This window comes from Grampus griseus (assembly GCF_964374135.1).
Source record: "Grampus griseus genome assembly, chromosome: 17".
In the NCBI taxonomy this organism is placed as follows: domain Eukaryota; kingdom Metazoa; phylum Chordata; class Mammalia; order Artiodactyla; family Delphinidae; genus Grampus; species Grampus griseus.
Genome location: NC_139011.1, coordinates 18,985,335 through 19,004,617, shown reverse-complemented (window position 1 = coordinate 19,004,617; position 19,283 = coordinate 18,985,335). Strand labels below are relative to the sequence as shown.

Here is a 19,283-nt window from a genome sequence, read left to right as displayed (position 1 = left end):
CTAATTCAAATTATTTCATTCCATTGACTTAAACTCCCTCTGATTTCTACACTAGATTTAACATAAAATCCCATAACGTGATAGTCCCCTTAATTTTCCTTGCAGAGTAATGACTGATATATCTGTCAGCTTTGCAGTTCCTACATGCTGCCACCCTATCATTTAAGTGACTTTTCATTGTAGAATGAAGACTGAGCTTTCCAGTCCGTATTAGCCAGTTATTCACAAGCTTATAAATTTCCCTTTGTCTTTCAAGTATTAACTTGCTTCTCTCAGAGGATATCCCATTTCCACCTGGAGACTGGAAGAGTACATATCACCAACTTCAGTGAAATAGACTCCACCACCACACCACAAACATACACATATATGCACATTACATGAGTGCGCACACACTTGTATACACATACATTCGCTTGCAATTTTAAAGGTAAATCAAGCTGGCTACATCAGATGTATGCGACAAGGATGTCAAACTGAATTGCACATATTCTTTACATTCTCTTTGAAAAGTTATTCCAGCCATCTCATTTACCTGATGGCCCGTTACATTTACCCAACAGAATTATAATTACCTCTGCTCATTTCATATCTTCTAATAAATCTATAGATCTTCTATGATCTGGTAGAGGAAATCCTATTCTACCATGATTTCCAATAGATCCCAACATCCTAACAAAAAATCCAGCTAACAAGTGTGCTAGTTAATTAATTATAACAGTTTGCACTGCCACAGCCTTGAAACTTAACACCTCAGTCTGTAGTACGGCAGCAAGGGTGTGCATGAATATAGAACGTTCTCAGCTACAGTTGAGGATTCTGAGGACCTACATTTGCTCAACAAAAAACTGAACGCTTGTGAATGAGAGGTCTTGCTCCGGTCAGTCTGAAGCTGGCCGTATGTCAATACCCTTTATGTTCCTTCTATTTGGTGGAAAGATCTCGAAGCATCTAGCTTCCCAGGATTTCTCTGGAACATGAAAGCATTGTTGAAAATAAGCGTAGCAGCCTTTCCTCCTAGTACCTTGTTCTAATACATAAGTAATCGTTCACCCAGTGTTTTCCGATGTGTAGGCTTTGCTGACAGAATAACCAACTATATGTGTCATTTCAGGCACATATAGCATTTAAAAAGATGAAAATGCTTAAATTCTCTGCACTATGCTCTCACTCAGTTTCCAAAGTACATCTTGGTCTTTATTCAGGAGAAATCATCCACAGTGCCTAGACAGCCGGTAAGCTATATCAACAGAAAATTTAAAATAAAAAGTGTCAGGTATACCAAAATCCCAAAACTCAGACTTAAATGGCATTGTGTCCCAAGACTAATACTTCTTAGCCGTAGAATTTTCACTAATAAATTTTTTTAGAAGATACCATAAAGGCTGAAAATAATCAATGATTTAATTAAATAATTCAAGAAGCAAATATTTTGTAGTATGTTTAAGATCACTTCGATTTATAGATGCTAATTTAGATTATATTATTTTTCCAGAAGTAGCATTGATTCGTTAGTTCTTATAGTTATTCTTAATAATATATGGAAATAATTTATTATACACAAAATATATTCAAGGATTAGTAAATCTGGTCTATATTTTTCAAGTTCTCCTGAAGAGAGCACACACATTCAAAAGGCAATGAAACAGAGTGGACAGAATCATGGGCTTTTTTTTTCCAAATCCAGAATGAAAATTAAAAATCATCTAGGCCTGTGCCTTGTCGTACAACTAAGAAAGCAGAATTCATAAGTGACTTCCCCTAGACGGCCCAGCAAGTGATACAGATCCGGGGTGCCAGTCCAGGACTTTCATGACCATTTTCCAAAGAAGTCAACTTTGGAAATAATGGGCGACTTGATTTTACAACGTTCATCAGGGAAATCACTTTTAATATCAGTTTTAGCCAAAGTAATATATTAATACAATACAGGAAAAAAGTTCCTTTAGGGTCCATTGGAAAGAACCAGCCATGGGCTCTCAAGATGTTAGCTTGCCCACGTGACCAAACTAAGGATCCAATTCCCCCCTTCCAGTCTGAACAGTTACAGTCAGTGTGAATGGGAGTTATGCTTGTCTGGAACAAGAAAAAGAAGTCTTTGAAGAGAGCATTTGCTATCAATCAAAACAGGATTCTCCAGCCTAGTGATCTACTTTCCTCCCCTTCCCCAACAGAAGACAACTCATTCTGTCCATTTGGCTCCCTGGGGGTGCAATTTTTTTTTTTTTTTTTTGCAGTACGCGGGCCTCTCACTGTTGTGGCCTCTCCCGCTGCGGAGCACAGGCTCCGGACGTGCAGGCTCAGCGGCCATGGCTCACGGGCCCAGCTGCTCTGCGGCATGTGGGATCTTCCCGGACCGGGGCACGAACCCGTGTCCCCTGCATCGGCAGGCGGACTCTCAACCACTGCGCCACCAGGGAAGCCCAGGGGTGCAATTTTTTATGATCTATTTTCTCACTTTTCACCCCAAGCACACCCCACTTGGACTCACTAAACTACTTCTAATATAATTTTTTCACCCTTACTCAAAAGTTGCTTGATGTAAGGAAGACTCAGTATTCCATCAATGTATGGATCATAACTTGGCTAATAAGTGCTCGTGCTGGCTAAACAGAGACAGGTGAGAGTCTCTTATGAGTCAGGTCAAGAAATACAGTGCAGAGAAACACAAAATGCACAGGAAGGCCGACGAACCTGCTGAGATGTCAGGAACAGTCAAGAAAAGATTGCCCCATAGAGTACCCATTACTTCATATGTAATTTTTATTCATAAAACCATCGGCAGCTCCAATTTCCAGGAAATTAACCAACTCATTACTTAAGACCTGGTCAGTTAAGCCCCGCCATCTGCACAAGGAGCTCCTTCATAAGAATTCCCACACTGCTTATGGCACAGTGTATTGTAAACGAAAACTCTTTCACTTCAGCTCTATTAGTTAAGTCAAGGTACACTATTAAAACTTACCCCTCCTCAGCCCAAAAGAAAAATCAATGAGTTGAACTCAATCTTGTAAGCTCCTCTAGGCACCTCCTCTCTTTTATATTTTTCCTGTTCTAGGTAAATCTTAATCTCATAGCCCTGAAGTTTCACAAAGAGAGTTCCCTGCCTTTTTTACTTCCATTCCTATTTTTCTCTAGGTCAGAACTTTCTGGAAGCAAATACTACATCTCATACCACATGACAATCAATCAAATTCATGTATCTGTAATATTAAGCCAGCACCTGTTCTCACCACTTCTGTTTCAGCCTTGTCAATTCACAAGAGCTTTAATATTATCTTAACATTTAGAAATTTCAGAGGACAGAGATTTAAATAGCCAGTGATCTAGCATGAAGAGATCACAAATGTTCTCTCATTAAACCACATTATCCTATCTGAATTATACACAGAGCTGCTTTTATTCCAGAGACATCTAGGACTAAAGTAGTTACACTGCAAGATCAGTTTAAAGATGAATTTCTTAATGAGCTGACATTGATGACCCAATGTATAAAATTTTTTAAAGATTGAAAATGGGAATAGTTGCTACACTTACCTGTAGGAGGGCCTTCATCCCATCCTTCTGCCCTCTTAATTCGATTTGCTGTGAATCCTAAGCAGATATTGACCCCAACAGCAAAAGTGAACAGGGATATTACCTAAGGGAATAAAGAGCTCAAATTGTCAATGCAGCCAGAGAAGCCTAAATCAAATTCCAGGAAGGCAAAATGCAAATGCCTTCAACATCACCACCCAATCTCACAACTTCCCAAAGGCACCATACAGTGCTGTCTTCATTTTAGAAACAAAAAGAAAATTCAAAATCAGGAAGCAGCTCTGAAAACCAAGGCTTTCCCGTGGCATTCTGTCATTCTCCTACCTGATACAGCTGACAGGAGTTTCTCTTGGCCATGGCAGAGGGTTCTTGGAAAGCCTTTTGCAGTGTGTTCTGTTTGCCTACACTGAATGCACTGCTTTTTGGGGCTGAGTCCAGTCTATTAACTACAAGTAATCCCACCTGGGAGGTTGACAGGCTCCTCTGATTTGTCCACAGCTTGATTTCATCACAGTTTGTTCACAAATCGCAGCTCTGAGCATAAGAAGCTTGAAATATCCCTCTCCTTCTCTCCACCCCCTATCTGTCCCTCCCCTGACACACAGATACTTTCATGTGGTTTCCTCTGGTAACATAAGGGTTTCTTATGTCGCTGTAGCCAATAACACTGCATGTTCATTTTTCTTCCCTCCTAAAAACATGGTTTTAAAAAAAGAAACCAAATGCATTTTATCCGATAAAAATGAAACAGAGCCATAAAAGGGTTTCTACCCGCTCTAAGCTTTTAAGGTTTACAATGTAGTTATTCAATGTAGTCAACCCCACGACTTTATTTTTTTTAAAAGGAAAGTTTTATAATTTATAAACCTAATAACTTTCTCTGTCTTGCCTATTTATTTATTTTTCTGGCAGTTTAAACGACCCTGTCCCTTTTGCCACATTCTCGGCTACTCCCGACTCCTCAAATATTTCTCACGATGAAATCTCCCACGATTGTAACTAAACACAAGAGATAGCATTATGTTTCCCCATGTTGTTGTTAGAGTTTAGAGAAGTAACTTTTATCAAAATACTGGGAATGTCAAACTAAGCAACACAGTTCTTCTGCCCGGTGAGGAGGGACAATATAACTTCACGTCTCTCTGCCTCTTCCTCCCGAAAAAACTGTCAGCTTGGGTTTGGGGTTTTTTGGGGTTTTTTTGCTTTTGTTTTTGTGTGTTTGGAGGGGTGTGGGAGCAGCAGGGGTGGGATGGGAAAGCTTTATTAATGATTGAATTGAGGAAGGAAATCTCAATGGCAGCAAGAATTTAGCTTTAAAGAATTGCTTCCCTAGGTTTTTCCCAGATAAATTATCATCTAGCCACCAAACACTGTGCCCTTTGATGCTATCGTGAGCATTAAAGTCTCTTTACTAACCTAGTTGGCAATCAGGAGACTCCTAAAAGAAATCAAGGCCTCAAAAGCTGAGAGGTCTTTAAATACTGTACACTTTTAGGATTCAAATGAGGGAGGAAAGCTTATCTTTGGATTTTCTCTGGCCAGACCCGGTGACCATGGTTCTTACACACAGCATATGTGTGTATGTAAACAAATACAGCGCTTACCATGCAACAAATTACTGAGGAAGCAGTGGCTCAGCTCAAATAAAACCTGATAGCACAAAAGCCAGAACTTGTTTATGGTGGATTGCACATTAGTCCTGGGTTTCATTAGATATTCTAGAATTTAGTAACAGCTAATTGAGCAAAAGAAAAAAACACAGTGCCAAACTTTTAGCTGCCTTTCTAACGTCCTTTTCATTTCGCAGTCTTGCAGAGATGGCAGGCTTATGAATTTTCCTATGGAAGTCTCTTGCTTTAGTCTGTGCCATACTGAAATGATTTGGGGTCCTGCATTTAGCAAGGCTTATGAAAGATGTTAACCCCACGTAAGATTTTTTTTACTCTTTATGTTCAATTTCAAGATGCAGGCTTGCTTGTACAGAGGACAACTCTAAAGCTAAAAGGAAAATTGCAAGGCAGTCCTGTGACTGCACTCGATGGCACAGCGTTCCAAAGGTGCTCCCCTGCCCTCGCCAATTTCCCCAGCCCTCACCGGAGTCCAGCAGATTTAGAATCTGTCTGACATTTGATGGTAGAAATCCAGCATGAGGACAGTGAAGGCCCCCCTTGAAAAAAAAAATTAGACTCAGAAGCTGAACATTATCTATTAATTTTTTTTGACATGCAGAGTAGCTGTGCAGGGGGGGAAAGTCTGAAGTGTAATAGCCAGGGTGATCCAGAATTGGCTTCTGTACAGCACTTGTTACCAATTATCTAAGAGGATTGAACTCAGCCATTATTTCTGTTAACCATCTGCCAAAGAACTTTATCTTCTACCAGGTCATTGTGTGCATGGAACACATTCACACAAACATGCACACGCACACACACACACCCCATCTAACACAGTTACACAGGATTTTACTAACAGACATCATTATAAATTAACTGTCAGTAGCATGACCAAAGTCCCTATCTTGGGCATCAAATCAAACACAAAATAAAATTACCCCTCATGATCTAAAATTGAGAAACCCAAAAAGCCTGATACCGCACGTCCAGAAACTCAACTAAAATGACTGAAATATAGTCTAAAGCCTTCTATGGCAAAACCGAATCAAGAAAGTTCACCTGCTCTGGTATTTAAGATTTTTGGTATCAGGTCAACCATGGTTGGGGTCAGTAAACAAGAAAGTGTATGAGAAAGACTAAAATTAGCTTTCAGCTTGGTTTATTAATCCAGCCATATTTCAGAGAACACTGCCCCCTGGCAGAAGAGAACCCAAACAATCTGACAAGTCTCAGGCCCTAAAAATCATTCTGTGGGTCTCAAGTTTTACTGGGCATAAGAATGACCCTGGGAACTCGTTTAAAATGTTGATGCTTATCGTCTAACCCCCAAGATTCTGATTCATTAGCTCCAGGAGGTGGGGAGAAGAAAGGGGGTTTAGGAACCAGACAAGAACTGACACAATAGGCTATTCTGATGCAAGCGATGTAAGGACCACATTCTGATACAAATCATGTAAGAACAGCAGAGCATTAGAATAAATTACTCTGAATCAGTTAATATCTGCCCTGAAGGTTGACTTGCTTGATCTAATTCACAATATAATTTTAATATACCATTAATAGCATTCACTACTAACTGGACATTAAAGTTTCAATCTCAATGACAAACTATGGCTATTCCTCCATGGGGATCATCTCCAAACTGTAAGCAGCAGAATAGTGTTTTATTTACTTTGCTGGTGGTACGAAGCAGCAGTGTGTGTATTGCTTAATTGCAATACAGTAGTTGCATTTATACAAATGCACAGTCCATCTTTTCATGAAATGCTTCTGTGAATCCTTGTTCCCAAGCCCTGATTACGGTAAGAGGGCTTGAGGTTAACAGTGAGATTTGAAAGATCTGTAATTGAGGGATGTCACTCTTGCCTCCTGCAGTAATTATGAAGCATTCATGAACGGATTCAAACTTTATCAATGTCCAGCTTCTCATGGTGCAAAATTAACTGCAATCATGGTGCCTTGACGACTTAATTCTAGTCCCAGGATACTTCTAAGACTATGGTGTTAGACAGTCACTGACCACCTGATTTTCAGGGGTACCACTTAGCAGTCACTACAGTACACACACCAGGAAAGTAAGAAAACCGCACCCATGTGTATTCTTCCTATCCTATTTTAAAACTCTTTAAGCCTTGTTTTTCAATTCTGCTGTGGTTGAGGACTATTAGAAAATTCAGAGTAAAAACCGGACAACAGTCTCTGCAAAAGGGATTTGCCAATCTAAATGGAGCAAAAACTCATGACAGCTAATAGAAAAACAAGCAGGCTCAATCGCTCCCACAACCCAGGACTGCCTGTATGTATAAAGTAGACACCACTTAAGAGTTTAAACCACAGAGGCAAAGTTTTATGGGTAATCTATGGTCCCGGGGGTTTCTCCAGTGGAGAAATAGCATACGCCTATTCAAATGAAAACAGTACTTGTGTTATTACTTATTACACAATTGAAAGCTGAAATCAACACTGTCACCTCTTTCAATGACATCAACTTATATCGTACACTTCTGTGCATTACATTTACTCCCAATGGTATCTAAGCATGAGCCCCTGCAACTGGAACACACTCTAAGAATATGCATTCATTGCACAAATGTTCATTAGCTCCTACTGTGTACCAAGCACTCTTCTGGGCACTAGTTCTATACGAGGAGCCAAACCAAACATAGTCCCCTGGCTGCATATCAATCAAATAGACACAGAAATAAATGTAAAATTGCAGCTGGGGCAAGCATAGACGTAAAGAAGTCTATGATGCAATGAGAACGTGTAATTCAGGTTTGATGGTCACGGAAGACTCTGAAAAGTGTCAGATGAGCCGTGATTTGAGGGATAGGGGGGAGTAACTAGATAAGAGAGGAGAAAAGGATTCTAGGTGGAGCGAACAGGAGCCGCAAAAGTTGTAGCCTGGAGACACCAGGCATCCACTAGAAGAGAAGGCAGCCCGTTTGACTAGTTCAGGGAGATAAAAGGGAGCCTGGAGTGAAATAAGACTGGAGAGGTTAGTAGAGGTCAGTCCATGTGGGGCCTCATCAGTCTTGTAGGGCGGTATAGTCTTTATCCTAAAAGCTTTGGAAAGCCTTTAAAGGGATTAAGTCGGTGGAAGCTTAATTAGATATGAAGCATTAATCTCTGTACAGTGTGGTTATGAATTGGAGGGAGTCAAATGGATACAGTAGATTAGTTTGGAAATGACAGCAGTAATCCAGACAAAAGACACTGAGTGATATTTTGCACCAAGAACATTATGGTGTTGGTGGAGAGGCAGAAAACTGGGAGAGTTATAGGAAAAGGACTTGTTCATGCATTGGGTGTGGAGGTTGAGGGGCAGGCAGGTGTTAAACGTGATGACTCCTGAGTGAATGAATATGCAATGATCGTGATGACCAGCAAAGTCACTTCTTAAATTTTAATGGAATTATAAGAAAGACTTAGAGACGTGTATCCATTTGCTAACACTCTAGAATTAAATAGTTAACATAAGGGATCTCGCTAATAGCTTTAAAACGTGTCAGTAGTCTTAAAAATCTTCTAAGGCAGTGGATTTAAAGTAAAGTTATAGTAGACTTGAAAACTTGAAAATGCATTTATTCATAATTGAGGTTAAGAAGAATTACCCCCCAGGAAATAACTCAGCTTTGTTCCTAACCCTAGGTTATAATAAAACATTTTAAATCTCAAACTCAATTTAAGTCTTTTTTTTGGGGGGGCTACTCTGAAACGTGCATGTAAAAGTCCAGGTGAATGAAAGACGTTTGAGTCTACTTTGCCATGTGGACTGTGCAACATCTGAGCACGAATCGGTGGGTATGTGACTAGAGAAAATTGTTTTGCTAAAAGTATCAACACAAGGTCGAAAACGTTCAGCCTTTACCCTCCAGTCTCACATAAGCAGGCTGAGAAGCTGTTGCCAACACCACTTGTAGATAAAGAGATGGAGATAGGTGACATCTCAAAATGGTAGAATGAGTGACTGAGTTTCTAGAAACCACACCTCCTAAGCTAGTTTGGTCCTCTTCCCACTATAGTGTGATGTCTCTCTATGAGGCCACACAAGGGCCTCAACTCGCACGTTCAAAACACAGCTACCTCAACAGCCACTCTGCTCTCCAATGTCTTTTCATGGAAACCTTAAAACCACTTTTTGTTCTACAATCCTTTCATCTCTTGTTTCTAATCAGAAACCATGTCTGCAGAGTCTCATTATTAATTACAATTATTACTATCCTTTATCAGAGCCTGCTGAGTGCCACTAATACCTAAATTATCTTTCTGTGTGATTACTTTTAGATTTATCTCTTCATCTTCATTCTTCTGGACACACATTAGAAGTTCATCTCATAACTATTCTTCCTGTGTGCCTTCTCTTCCCCCTCCAAACACCATTTCACTGAGGTCTCTCTTATCCAACTTGTAATTCATTTCCATTCCTCACCCAGAGAGCCCTGCATAAAATACAGGCAAATCTGATGATTTCCGCCCCAAGCTGAAAACCTTCCAGTAGCTTCCTATCACAGCAGTTCTCAAAGTGTGATCCCCAGGAGGGTCAGAATCACCTGGAAACTTGTTAGAAATGCAAATCCTTGGGTCTTACCTAAGAAACTCAGGGGTAGGTAGAGCCCAGAATCTATGTTTTAACAAGCCCATCTGGTGATTCTGCTGCAAATTTGAGGACCACTGACCTAGAGGATCAAATCCAAACTGCTTAGCAAGGTGCACAGGACTCTAAATCCAAAATTAAGCTCCCCGGATTCATATCCCAGCTCTACCACTGTTTAACTGTGAGACCTTACATGACCCTTAGGTGAATTACTTCTCCACCTTAAGACTCAGTTTTCTCATCTGTATCCAGCTCATAGGATTCTTAAGAACATTACATGAAATAATCCATGTAAATTGCCTAGCACAATGCCTGACACAGGAGAATGCTAAATAAAGGGTAAGTTTTCTTAATTTGAGAACTATTTGCTAGTCCCTGATTAAGCTGTGCTTTCCTACATCTTCGTTCTTTAATACACCTTGTTGTTTTAGCCTAGAATGCTCTTCTCCACCTACTCTCCCTGGCAAACTCCAACATATTCGTGAATATTCAGGTCAGGTGTCACTCCTCTGTGGAGCACCCCCTGATTTTTCCCTTCCCATGCAGAGCAATGGGCCTCCCATACTGTCTATAATCTCTTTTTAGGCATCTCTATCCCTTGTGGTCCTTCAAATGCAGGGACCAGTCATCCTTGCACTCCACAGAGCTTTGAATCTTTCCTGGGATATAACAAACAGACAATAAATGTTTGTCTAATGAAGCACTTGGCATCAAGAAGTTTAAATTGGAACTTGAATTGAACTTGAATTCTTGCTCTCTTACTAACTAGCTGTGTCCCTTTAAGCCCATATTTATTCATCTGTAAAGCAGGATTATTGGGCTAACTCAGTGGTTTGAAACACTTTTTTAAGCATTAAAACCTTATTTTCAAATAAAATCTCAAAATGAATACCAACATCTAAATTTGGAGCTGCTCTAGTGTGAGTGGGAAGCCAGGATCCCATCTAAGCAGCCACCTCCCTTCTCTCTCTGGCACTTTCTCAGAAATGTGGAAATTCAAGGAGTACAGTTTGTAAAAACAAACAAAAACAATCAATAAGTAAGTTAATTCCATTACTTAAATACTTTTCTAAACCCTACCCTTTGTTGTAGTATTCATATACCTACACACACACCAAAATATGACCCAAATTACCCCCAAACCAGATCTTCCATTGATAAATGACAGAAACTCTCACTTTAGTCAGACTCTTCCCCCCAGAAGTCTAAGCTAATTTCCACACTTCTCCTTATGCTACTTCTCAGCCCTGCTCCTCTTTCCTTTGTGCTCATACAAATCTTAGTCAATCCATTCCTTTCCCCGAGGCTCAGCATCTTAACAAGAACCCTCCTCACAACTGCAATACCCACTGTGCTATCCTCAAGAACCTACAGATTCTACCCAAAACATTTATCTCTTGTTCTTTAGTATTGCCTGTTTTATTTAAGTATTTCCTGTCTCAGCAATAAGAATATAAATCCCCAGAGAGCAGGGGAAAGAAACAAGAGTCTGGATTCTGGAGTCCATCCAACCTAGGTCTGCCACTTTTAAGCGTGAGACCTTGCTTAACTTCTCTAAAACTCAGATTTCTTTTAATAAAAATAATAATAGTTCTCATCACACAGGGTTGATATGAAGACCAAATGATATAATGCATGTTAAGCAGGTAGGTCAGTACTTGAACATAGGAAACATACAAATATTAGCCATTATTAAAGCCAAGAGGATAAAGACTTCATCATCTACTATCATGTTCATGTAACTGAAAGTGGGGTCTGGCTGCTCTCTGCTCAAAAGCCAATAAAGAGGCAAGGCTGGTGGAAAGGAAAGTTTGCTTTCTTTTGGATGCCGGCACCCAGGGGGTGGGGGGAGGGCAGATGCCGGTCCAAAGGCTGACTCCCCCCTACTCCCAGACAATCAGGGGGCAAGAGCTTTTATAGACAGAGGAAAGGGGCTACATGCAGAAACAGCACAGTCAGCTCTGACAGTCATCTTGAAATTGGTCACTGGTGGTCTGACCAGCCTCATCTTGATGGTTTTAGGCATAGTTAATCTTCAGTTCCAGGGTCAGTTTGTTTCCATTTCTTTGAGGCCAGTCCTCAGAATGGTGGCAGCTCATGTCATTGCTATAGTCATGTCATAATGGTCATCCTGGAGTTAACTTCTTCCACCTAGCGGGGGTTTCAGTATCTATAAGACAGCTCACAGGATATGGCTCAGAATATGATCTATAGCCCTTGAGAAGGAACTAAAGGTCCTTGACTATGCTTAATGACTAAACTATTATTATTTGGTCTCCTTTGACTGTTTTCCTTTGTTTCTGCAATTTCTCACCTCTCTGATTAAACTTATTCTTTGGCTAAAATCTTTCCACAGACAAAAGGCAGGCTGAGGACAAGGGGGGAACAGACCATAGGGCCCTGCTCCGTTTCATTCTCAGTAGGTAGCAAAAGGCTGGGTACGTAATAGGTGCTTAGTAGTGACAAAGGTTCTAGGAGAATTGCCTTTACTTATGGAGAGATTACATGTAGGTTTAAGTTAGACATGTTATAAACAACTTTTTTTTCACATTCTCTCTAACCTCAAGAGAAAATGGGCAGCACTTATTTGGAAAAGGGTGCAGTGACTCTGGAGACAGCCTTCAAGGTGCAGGTTTTAACTACAATAATAAAGGCCTTCTATTTGAATTGGAAAGTCCCGAGAATTTGAGCTTCAACTCAAGAAAGTTGTTGAACTCAAACCTAAAAGGAAGTTTATACTTGCTAATGGAATGGCATCATCACATGCTTAGAGTACAATGGTACCCTCTCAGGGAGGAAGCAAAACTGCCATTTCTGTGATTCCCCTTGAAATCAAACAATTAGTGACATTCAGCAAAGTAGGAATAGAAACAAACTTCTTCTGCCTGATAAAAGATTTCTTCGAAAAACTCACAGCTAACATCATACTTAACAGTGAAAGACTGAATTCTTTCCCCCTAAGATCAGGAGCAAGACAAGGATGTCTTCTCTCACTAGTTCTATTCAACACTGCACTTCTAGCCAAAGCAATTAGGCAAGAAAAACAAACAAAAGGCATTTAACTTGGAAAGGAACAAATAAAACTATCTTTATTCACAAATGACATAAACTTGTACATAGACAATCCTAATGAATCTGTTTAAAAAATATTAGAACTGGGCTTCCCTGGTGGCACAGTGGTTGGGAGTCTGCCTGCCGATGCAGGGGACGCAGGTTTGTGCCCTGGTCCAGGAGGTTCCCACATGCTGTGGAGCGGCTGGGCCCGTGAGCCATGGCGCTGGGCCTGCGCGTCCGGAGCCTGTGCTCCACAACAGGAGAGGCTGCAGCAGTGAGAGGCCCGCATACCAAAAAAAAAAAAAAAAAATAGAACTAATAAATGAATTCAGGAAGATGGCATGATACAAGCTAAATGTTAAACATCAATTGTATTTTTGTACACTAGCAATGGGCAATCTAAAATGAAATTGAGAAAGCAGTTGTATTTATAATAGTATCAAGAAGTCTAAAATACTTAGTAATCAATTTAACAAAGCAAGTGTGAGACTTGTATTCTGAAAACCAGACAGCATAATTGAAATATATTATAGAAGACCTAAATAAATGGGAAGACAATCATGTTCATGGATTGAAAAACATTATTGTCAAGATGGCAAGAAAGTGAAAAGATGGTCCACAGAATGGGGGAAAAATTGCAAATTATATATCCGACAGGGGTCTAGTATCCAGAATATGGAAAAAATTCTTACAACTCAGCAATAAAAAGACACATAGCCCAATTTTTTAAATGTTCAGAGGATTAGAATAGACATTTCTAGAAAGAAGATATATAAATGGACAATAAGGACATGAAAAGATGCTCAATATCATTAGTCATTTGGGAAACGCAAATCAAAACTACAATGAAATATATACTACTTCACACCCACCAGGATGGCTAAAATTAAAAAGACAGAAAAGAATAAGTATTAGGAAGGATGTGGAAAAATTGGAACCCTCATATATTATTGATAGGATTACAAAGTGGTGCAGCAGCTTTGGAAAACAATTTGGCAGGTCCTCAAAGTGTTAGACTCTATGTTAAACATAGTGTTACCATATGACCCAGTAATTCCACTCCTAGGTATATACCCAGGAGAATTGAAAACATAGTCCACACATAACCTTGTACACAAATGTCCAGAGCAGAATTCTCAACTGATGAGTGGAGAAACAAAATTTGGTATATCTATACAATTAAATGTTATTCAGCTATGAAAAAGAATGAAGTCCTGATACATGCTAAAACATGGATGGACCTTGGAAACATCATGCTAAGTGAAAAAAGCCAGACACAGAGGCCACATACTGTATGATTCCATTTATATGAACTACTTACAATACGGAAATCCATAGAGAAAGAAAGTAGATTAGTGGTTGTCAGGCGATGTGGAAGTGACTGCTTTTGGATATGAAGTTTTGTGTTGGAGTGTTGAAAATGTTCTAAAATTACATTATGGTGGTGTTTGCACATCTCTGTGAGTGTATTAAAAACCACCAAAATGTTCAGTTTAAAAGGATGGATTTTATGGTTTATAAATTATATCTCAAAAATTGCTGCTAAAATAAAAGAGAGCTAGTGAGATTATTCTCACAGTGAAGCAAATTCCAAAGCATCTGGACCCACAGAAAAGGAATATTAATCCTGATCTGCAGCTTGGGTCAGTGCCTTCAAAGCTGTCTCCAGAGTCACCTCAGTTACCCTCCAAACCTGATAATTAACAGGAAAACTGAAGCATTTTGAGTTGTGGTGTGGACCTATTTTAACTAGCCCCGATGTGTGATGAAACCCTCTACTTCCCTAAAAATAGGAGAATTTCCTGGGACTCCTTTAGAGCACTTCAGGGTCTCTGCCATTCTGCTTCATCAGTTTCCTGCTTCATTTTACTTTCAAATAAAGTAGCCTAAGAAGAAAACCTAAGGCATTGTAGCCCTGTCATTTCACCTACAGATCTCAAGGGGCTCGAATTTAATGGCAACAAACAGTAACCAGAGTCTGTGGGACAGTTGTGGGGATTTAAGAACAATGACTTGGAACAACATGGATGGTCCTTGAGGGCATTATGCTAAGTGAAATAAAGTCGGACAGAGAAAGACATATACTGTATGTTCTCACTTATAGGAGGAGCCTAAAAAAAAAAAAGAGCTCAAAGATACAGAGAAAGACTGATGGTTTCCAGAGGCAGGGGGTTGGGGAGGGCAAAATGGGTGAAGGGGGGTTAAAAGGTACAAGCTTCCTGTTATAAAATAAATAAGTCATGGGGGTGTAACATACAGCATGGTGACCGTAGTTAATAATATCGCATTGCAGATTTGAAAGTTGCTAAGAGAGTAGATCGTAAAAGTTTTCATTATGAAAAAAATGTTTTGTGACTATGTGTGGTGATGGATCTCAACTAGAGTTACTATGGTGATTATTTCTCAATATATACAAATATCGAATCATTGTTATACACCTGAAATGACTATAATGATATATGTTGATTATACCTCATTTAAAAAAATGTGTCTTAACATTTTTTTTTTTTTTTTTTTTTTTTTTGCGGTACGCGGGCCTCTCACTGTTGTGGCCTCTCCCGTTGCGGAGCACAGGCTCCGGACGCGCAGGCTCAGCGGCCATGGCTCACGGGCCCAGCTGCTCCGCGGCATGTGGGATCCTCCCGGACCGGGGCACGAACCCGCATCCCCTGCATTGGCAGGCGGACTCTCAACCACTGCGCCACCAGGGAAGCCCCTCTGTCTTAACATTTAAAGAACATTTCTTTAAAAAAAAAAAAAAGGGCTATGAGTTAGAAGAATTAAGGCTTACTCAGTCTTCCCACTTTGCAATCAATAAAACTGAAATGCTGCTCGTAGGCAAGGTCACAGAGCTAAAGTAGCTCTGGTTGGGATATCAGGACAGCTCAGGACTGGGTGAAGGAAAAGGGAAAAGCAAGTATGCATGAGTGGTACCATACCTGGCATGGATCACACACCCCCTAAGTGCTAGTACTTAGTAAGTGCCTGCCTTTTGCCCAGCAACATAACTAGAGATATTTTTATATATTGCCTTATTTAACCTCATAAAGCCCTTCAGATTATTATCACTGTCAACAAGCTCAACTTGGGCAACTTGCCCAAGTTCAAGTACATATTAAGTGGGGGAGCCCTCTTTTCTCCATGATTTCCCAATGAAAATTACAAAACTAGCAAGATCTAAAAGGAATGGGAATTTCAACTATTTTCTAGAAGAAACATGATTCTATTAAAAGCAGAGAATCTGATAAGTGTCTGATAAGCCTTGATACTTGATAATGTTTCCTATTTCAGAACATATCAGAAGCCACAGATTAACTTCTATTCTAGACTGACCCCCAAAAAAGAATCAGTTGGTAATGAGGAAGTGATCAGAGCCATGGGCATCATAACCATGTCATTTCAAAGTTCCTAAGGGATCAGAGAGAATGCAGGTCATTGTCAGACAATGGCTCTAAATTTTGGAGTGTGAGAGTTTTACAAATTCATATAGTGTGGATTCAACACAGATTTAGTAAGCATTCCCTATAATAGAAGCTAATGCTTAGTAAAAGCTTACTCTGTGCCAAGTACCACGTAGTATCAGGGATACTGAGGTAAAAAGCATGTTTTCATTGGAAGAAATGGAAGTCAACTGTCTGTTAAACACACTCTGTTGAGTTCCATTGTAGAGGTATGCAAGGGTTATGTGTGGAAGAGACTGAGAACTGGCTCCTTCAATCTCTACTCCACCCCACTTCCAGGGAGCCCTCCTGTCTTGCAGGCTTTTTGTAGGATGAGTTATAGATACAGTTTATAGACTCTGCCAGTTATGCTGCTGAGATTGTCTTTATGTACATGAGATTGGGACAGCAGAATGAAGACAGGATCTCTCTTCCAGCCCCTTTCAGCTGCTTCTCTGTGCAAATAAGATTGTGGAAGTGGAAGGTTTTCTGAAACATTATTTCAATGTCCATTCTCCAGCTTCCTATGCCCTAGGAGACATCTGCGGGGGTGACAGAGATGGTAGCTTCTTGATTCCTGAATCATGGATACAGGGTATGTTCTTTAACACAGTATTCCAGCAACAGCTAGGTGCCACGTACTACGTACCATGGACTGAATCGAAATTCAAAAATATCTTGACAGGTTGAAGTCAAAAGATTTTAGAAGAAATAGAGAGAGAGCCAGATCAATCTGTCTGGGGTAAGATTCTTGAACTAGAATACAAAATTCAGTTATAAAACTTCACACTAGGAGAGACCAGAACTGAAAACAATCCTTACAAAAGAAAGCTGGGAATTTTTGGTACCTGCAAGTTCTATAGGAGCCTATGCTTGACCACAACTCTAAACGACCTCATTTTATCTTAGGCTCCTCTAATAGACAATTACCGCTCAGATCCAGGAGAGAAAAGTTCAGCTGAGCCTGGCACTGCATGGACTCCGTCTGGACTGTTTTCACTTCTGGATATCTCATTTAAGTGACCGCTTGTTTTAGGTCACTACAGAACCAGACAGCACTGAGAGAGGCAGGACCAAGATGATGAGCAGTCCCTATTACCCAATCCATTCATTAATTCATTCATCTATTTGTTCATTTATTCAACAAACTTTTATTGAGCACTTTGTATGTATCTAGCACTGGAAATGCAAACTGAACAAAACGAAACTTCTGCCTCATGGATCTCACATTCTAGTGGGCGAGAAATATAATAATGTCAGGTAATTAATAAATGATAAGGAAAACAGAGCAGAGCAGAGAACAGAGAGTAATGGGAGGAGTTATTTTCAATTGGGTGGCAACAAAGGTCTCTCTGGAGAGATGACCTCTGAACAAAAATCTGGATGGAGTGAGGGAAGAACCAGGTGTCTCTTGGGAGAAATAGCAGGTGGGAAGGTTCTGAGGTAGGGACAGCTCAGTGTGTTCAGGAAGGCCCGTGTGGCTGGAGTGGAGTGAAAGATGGGGGAGCAATTTCAGAGGACATCAAAGACTGGATCAGGTGCTGGTTTATGTAGGACCACCCAGGTCACCCAGTGAGCCTCTATGTTTCATTTTGGGTGTGCTGAGAAGCTACTGGAGAGATCTGAGTCAGGCAGTGACATGATCCGATTTCTGTTTCAAAAGGCTCACTCTGACTAATATTTAGAGAATGGACATCTAATGGGCTCCCCTCATGGCCCATGGCTGAGGAACCTGTGACCATGCCTCCCGGGTGCCTTGCATGCATGATGGGAGAAGGTGGGTGTGGTTGTCTTTCTCAGATATTTGAAGGGCATTGCACTTCCTTGAGCAAAACTAGAAGGCACAGAGAAGCATGTTTCGTCTCATAATAAAATGAACTTTCTAGCCAGCCGTGCTGCAAGAGTTCTCTTATAAAAAAGGAACTCAAAAAAAAAAAAAAAAAAAATGAACTCATGGTTACTATTCAAGAAAAGGTTGGTCTTATAAAGCATCTAAATTCAAAGGAAGATTGGCTATACAACATTTATGGTCATTTCCAACTCTAGGCCTCTACTATTTTTCTCTCTTCTTACAACTCTCTTAGGGAGCTGAGTTCTCTCTCTATATATAATGACCAGCAAAGAGCTACTCAATTAAATTAAATAAACAGAACTTGGTTTTATTTTTCCTGAGTAAATCCAAAGGAAAGCTAAGGATCCTATACACACCTTGTTCTTACTATTTCATTTCCTGAAGGAAATATACATATAGATATAGATAGGTATAGATAGATATATAATACCTATGGCATGCACAATGTAATTCATGCTAATTAAAGGGAACACTGTCAGGAGTGGGCTGAGAAAAGGAGGAACACCTTTCACAAAATCATTTGATGGACTTAAGATATGAAGCAATCTACTTCTGGATGGATCTAGAAGACAGGCATAAGACAAGCTGACCTTATATCGCCTCTAGCAGCCTTATAGGTCTCTTACAATGCTTTGTAAACAGAGAGCCACTGAAAAGTTGAAATCCGATAACCCCAGCTTGCCACTAGAGTATTATGCAAGAGAATGCAGAAGTCCTGGACCTTCCGTTGTCCCGCTAAGCTTCTGTTGCTCTTATGAGAGATGTTATACAACTTGCTAATTAGGAAAATCCTGGGCTCTCAGGCTTGGTTAGAGTCCTGACTCAGATGCTCACTAGCTGTGTGGCTTTGGCTAAGTTAGAAAACCTCCCTAGACCTCCATCTCCTCATTCGTAAAATGGGAAGAATCCCCTTACCTTCTCATAGGGTTACTGCAGAATTAAGCAAAATAATCCACGTAGTGTTCATTGTTAACAATAACAGCTACCATCTATTGAGCCCCTAGAATTGCCGGACATTGTACAGGAATGAACTCACTGGATTCTCTCAATCTTGCAAAGTACATATTGGTTTCTCTTTTTGACAGAGGCTCACAGAAGTTTGAGTAATTTGCTCAAGTTCACACAAGTTCATTCAAACTCGGGTCTGCCTAACCAGAATCCAGCTTCCAAACTCGGGTCTGCCTAACCAG

At 40.2% G+C, this 19,283-nt stretch overlaps 1 protein-coding gene across 1 annotated transcript in view; it reads right to left on the bottom strand.

The window, feature by feature from the left end:
• ENPP2 (ectonucleotide pyrophosphatase/phosphodiesterase 2) overlaps window positions 1-19,283 on the bottom strand; it is a 107,799-nt gene that overhangs the window by 71,880 nt on the left and 16,636 nt on the right. The window contains 1 exon segment of the mRNA XM_082674440.1: window positions 3,538-3,640. Within this exon segment, the coding sequence (XP_082530566.1) occupies window positions 3,538-3,640 (103 nt within the window).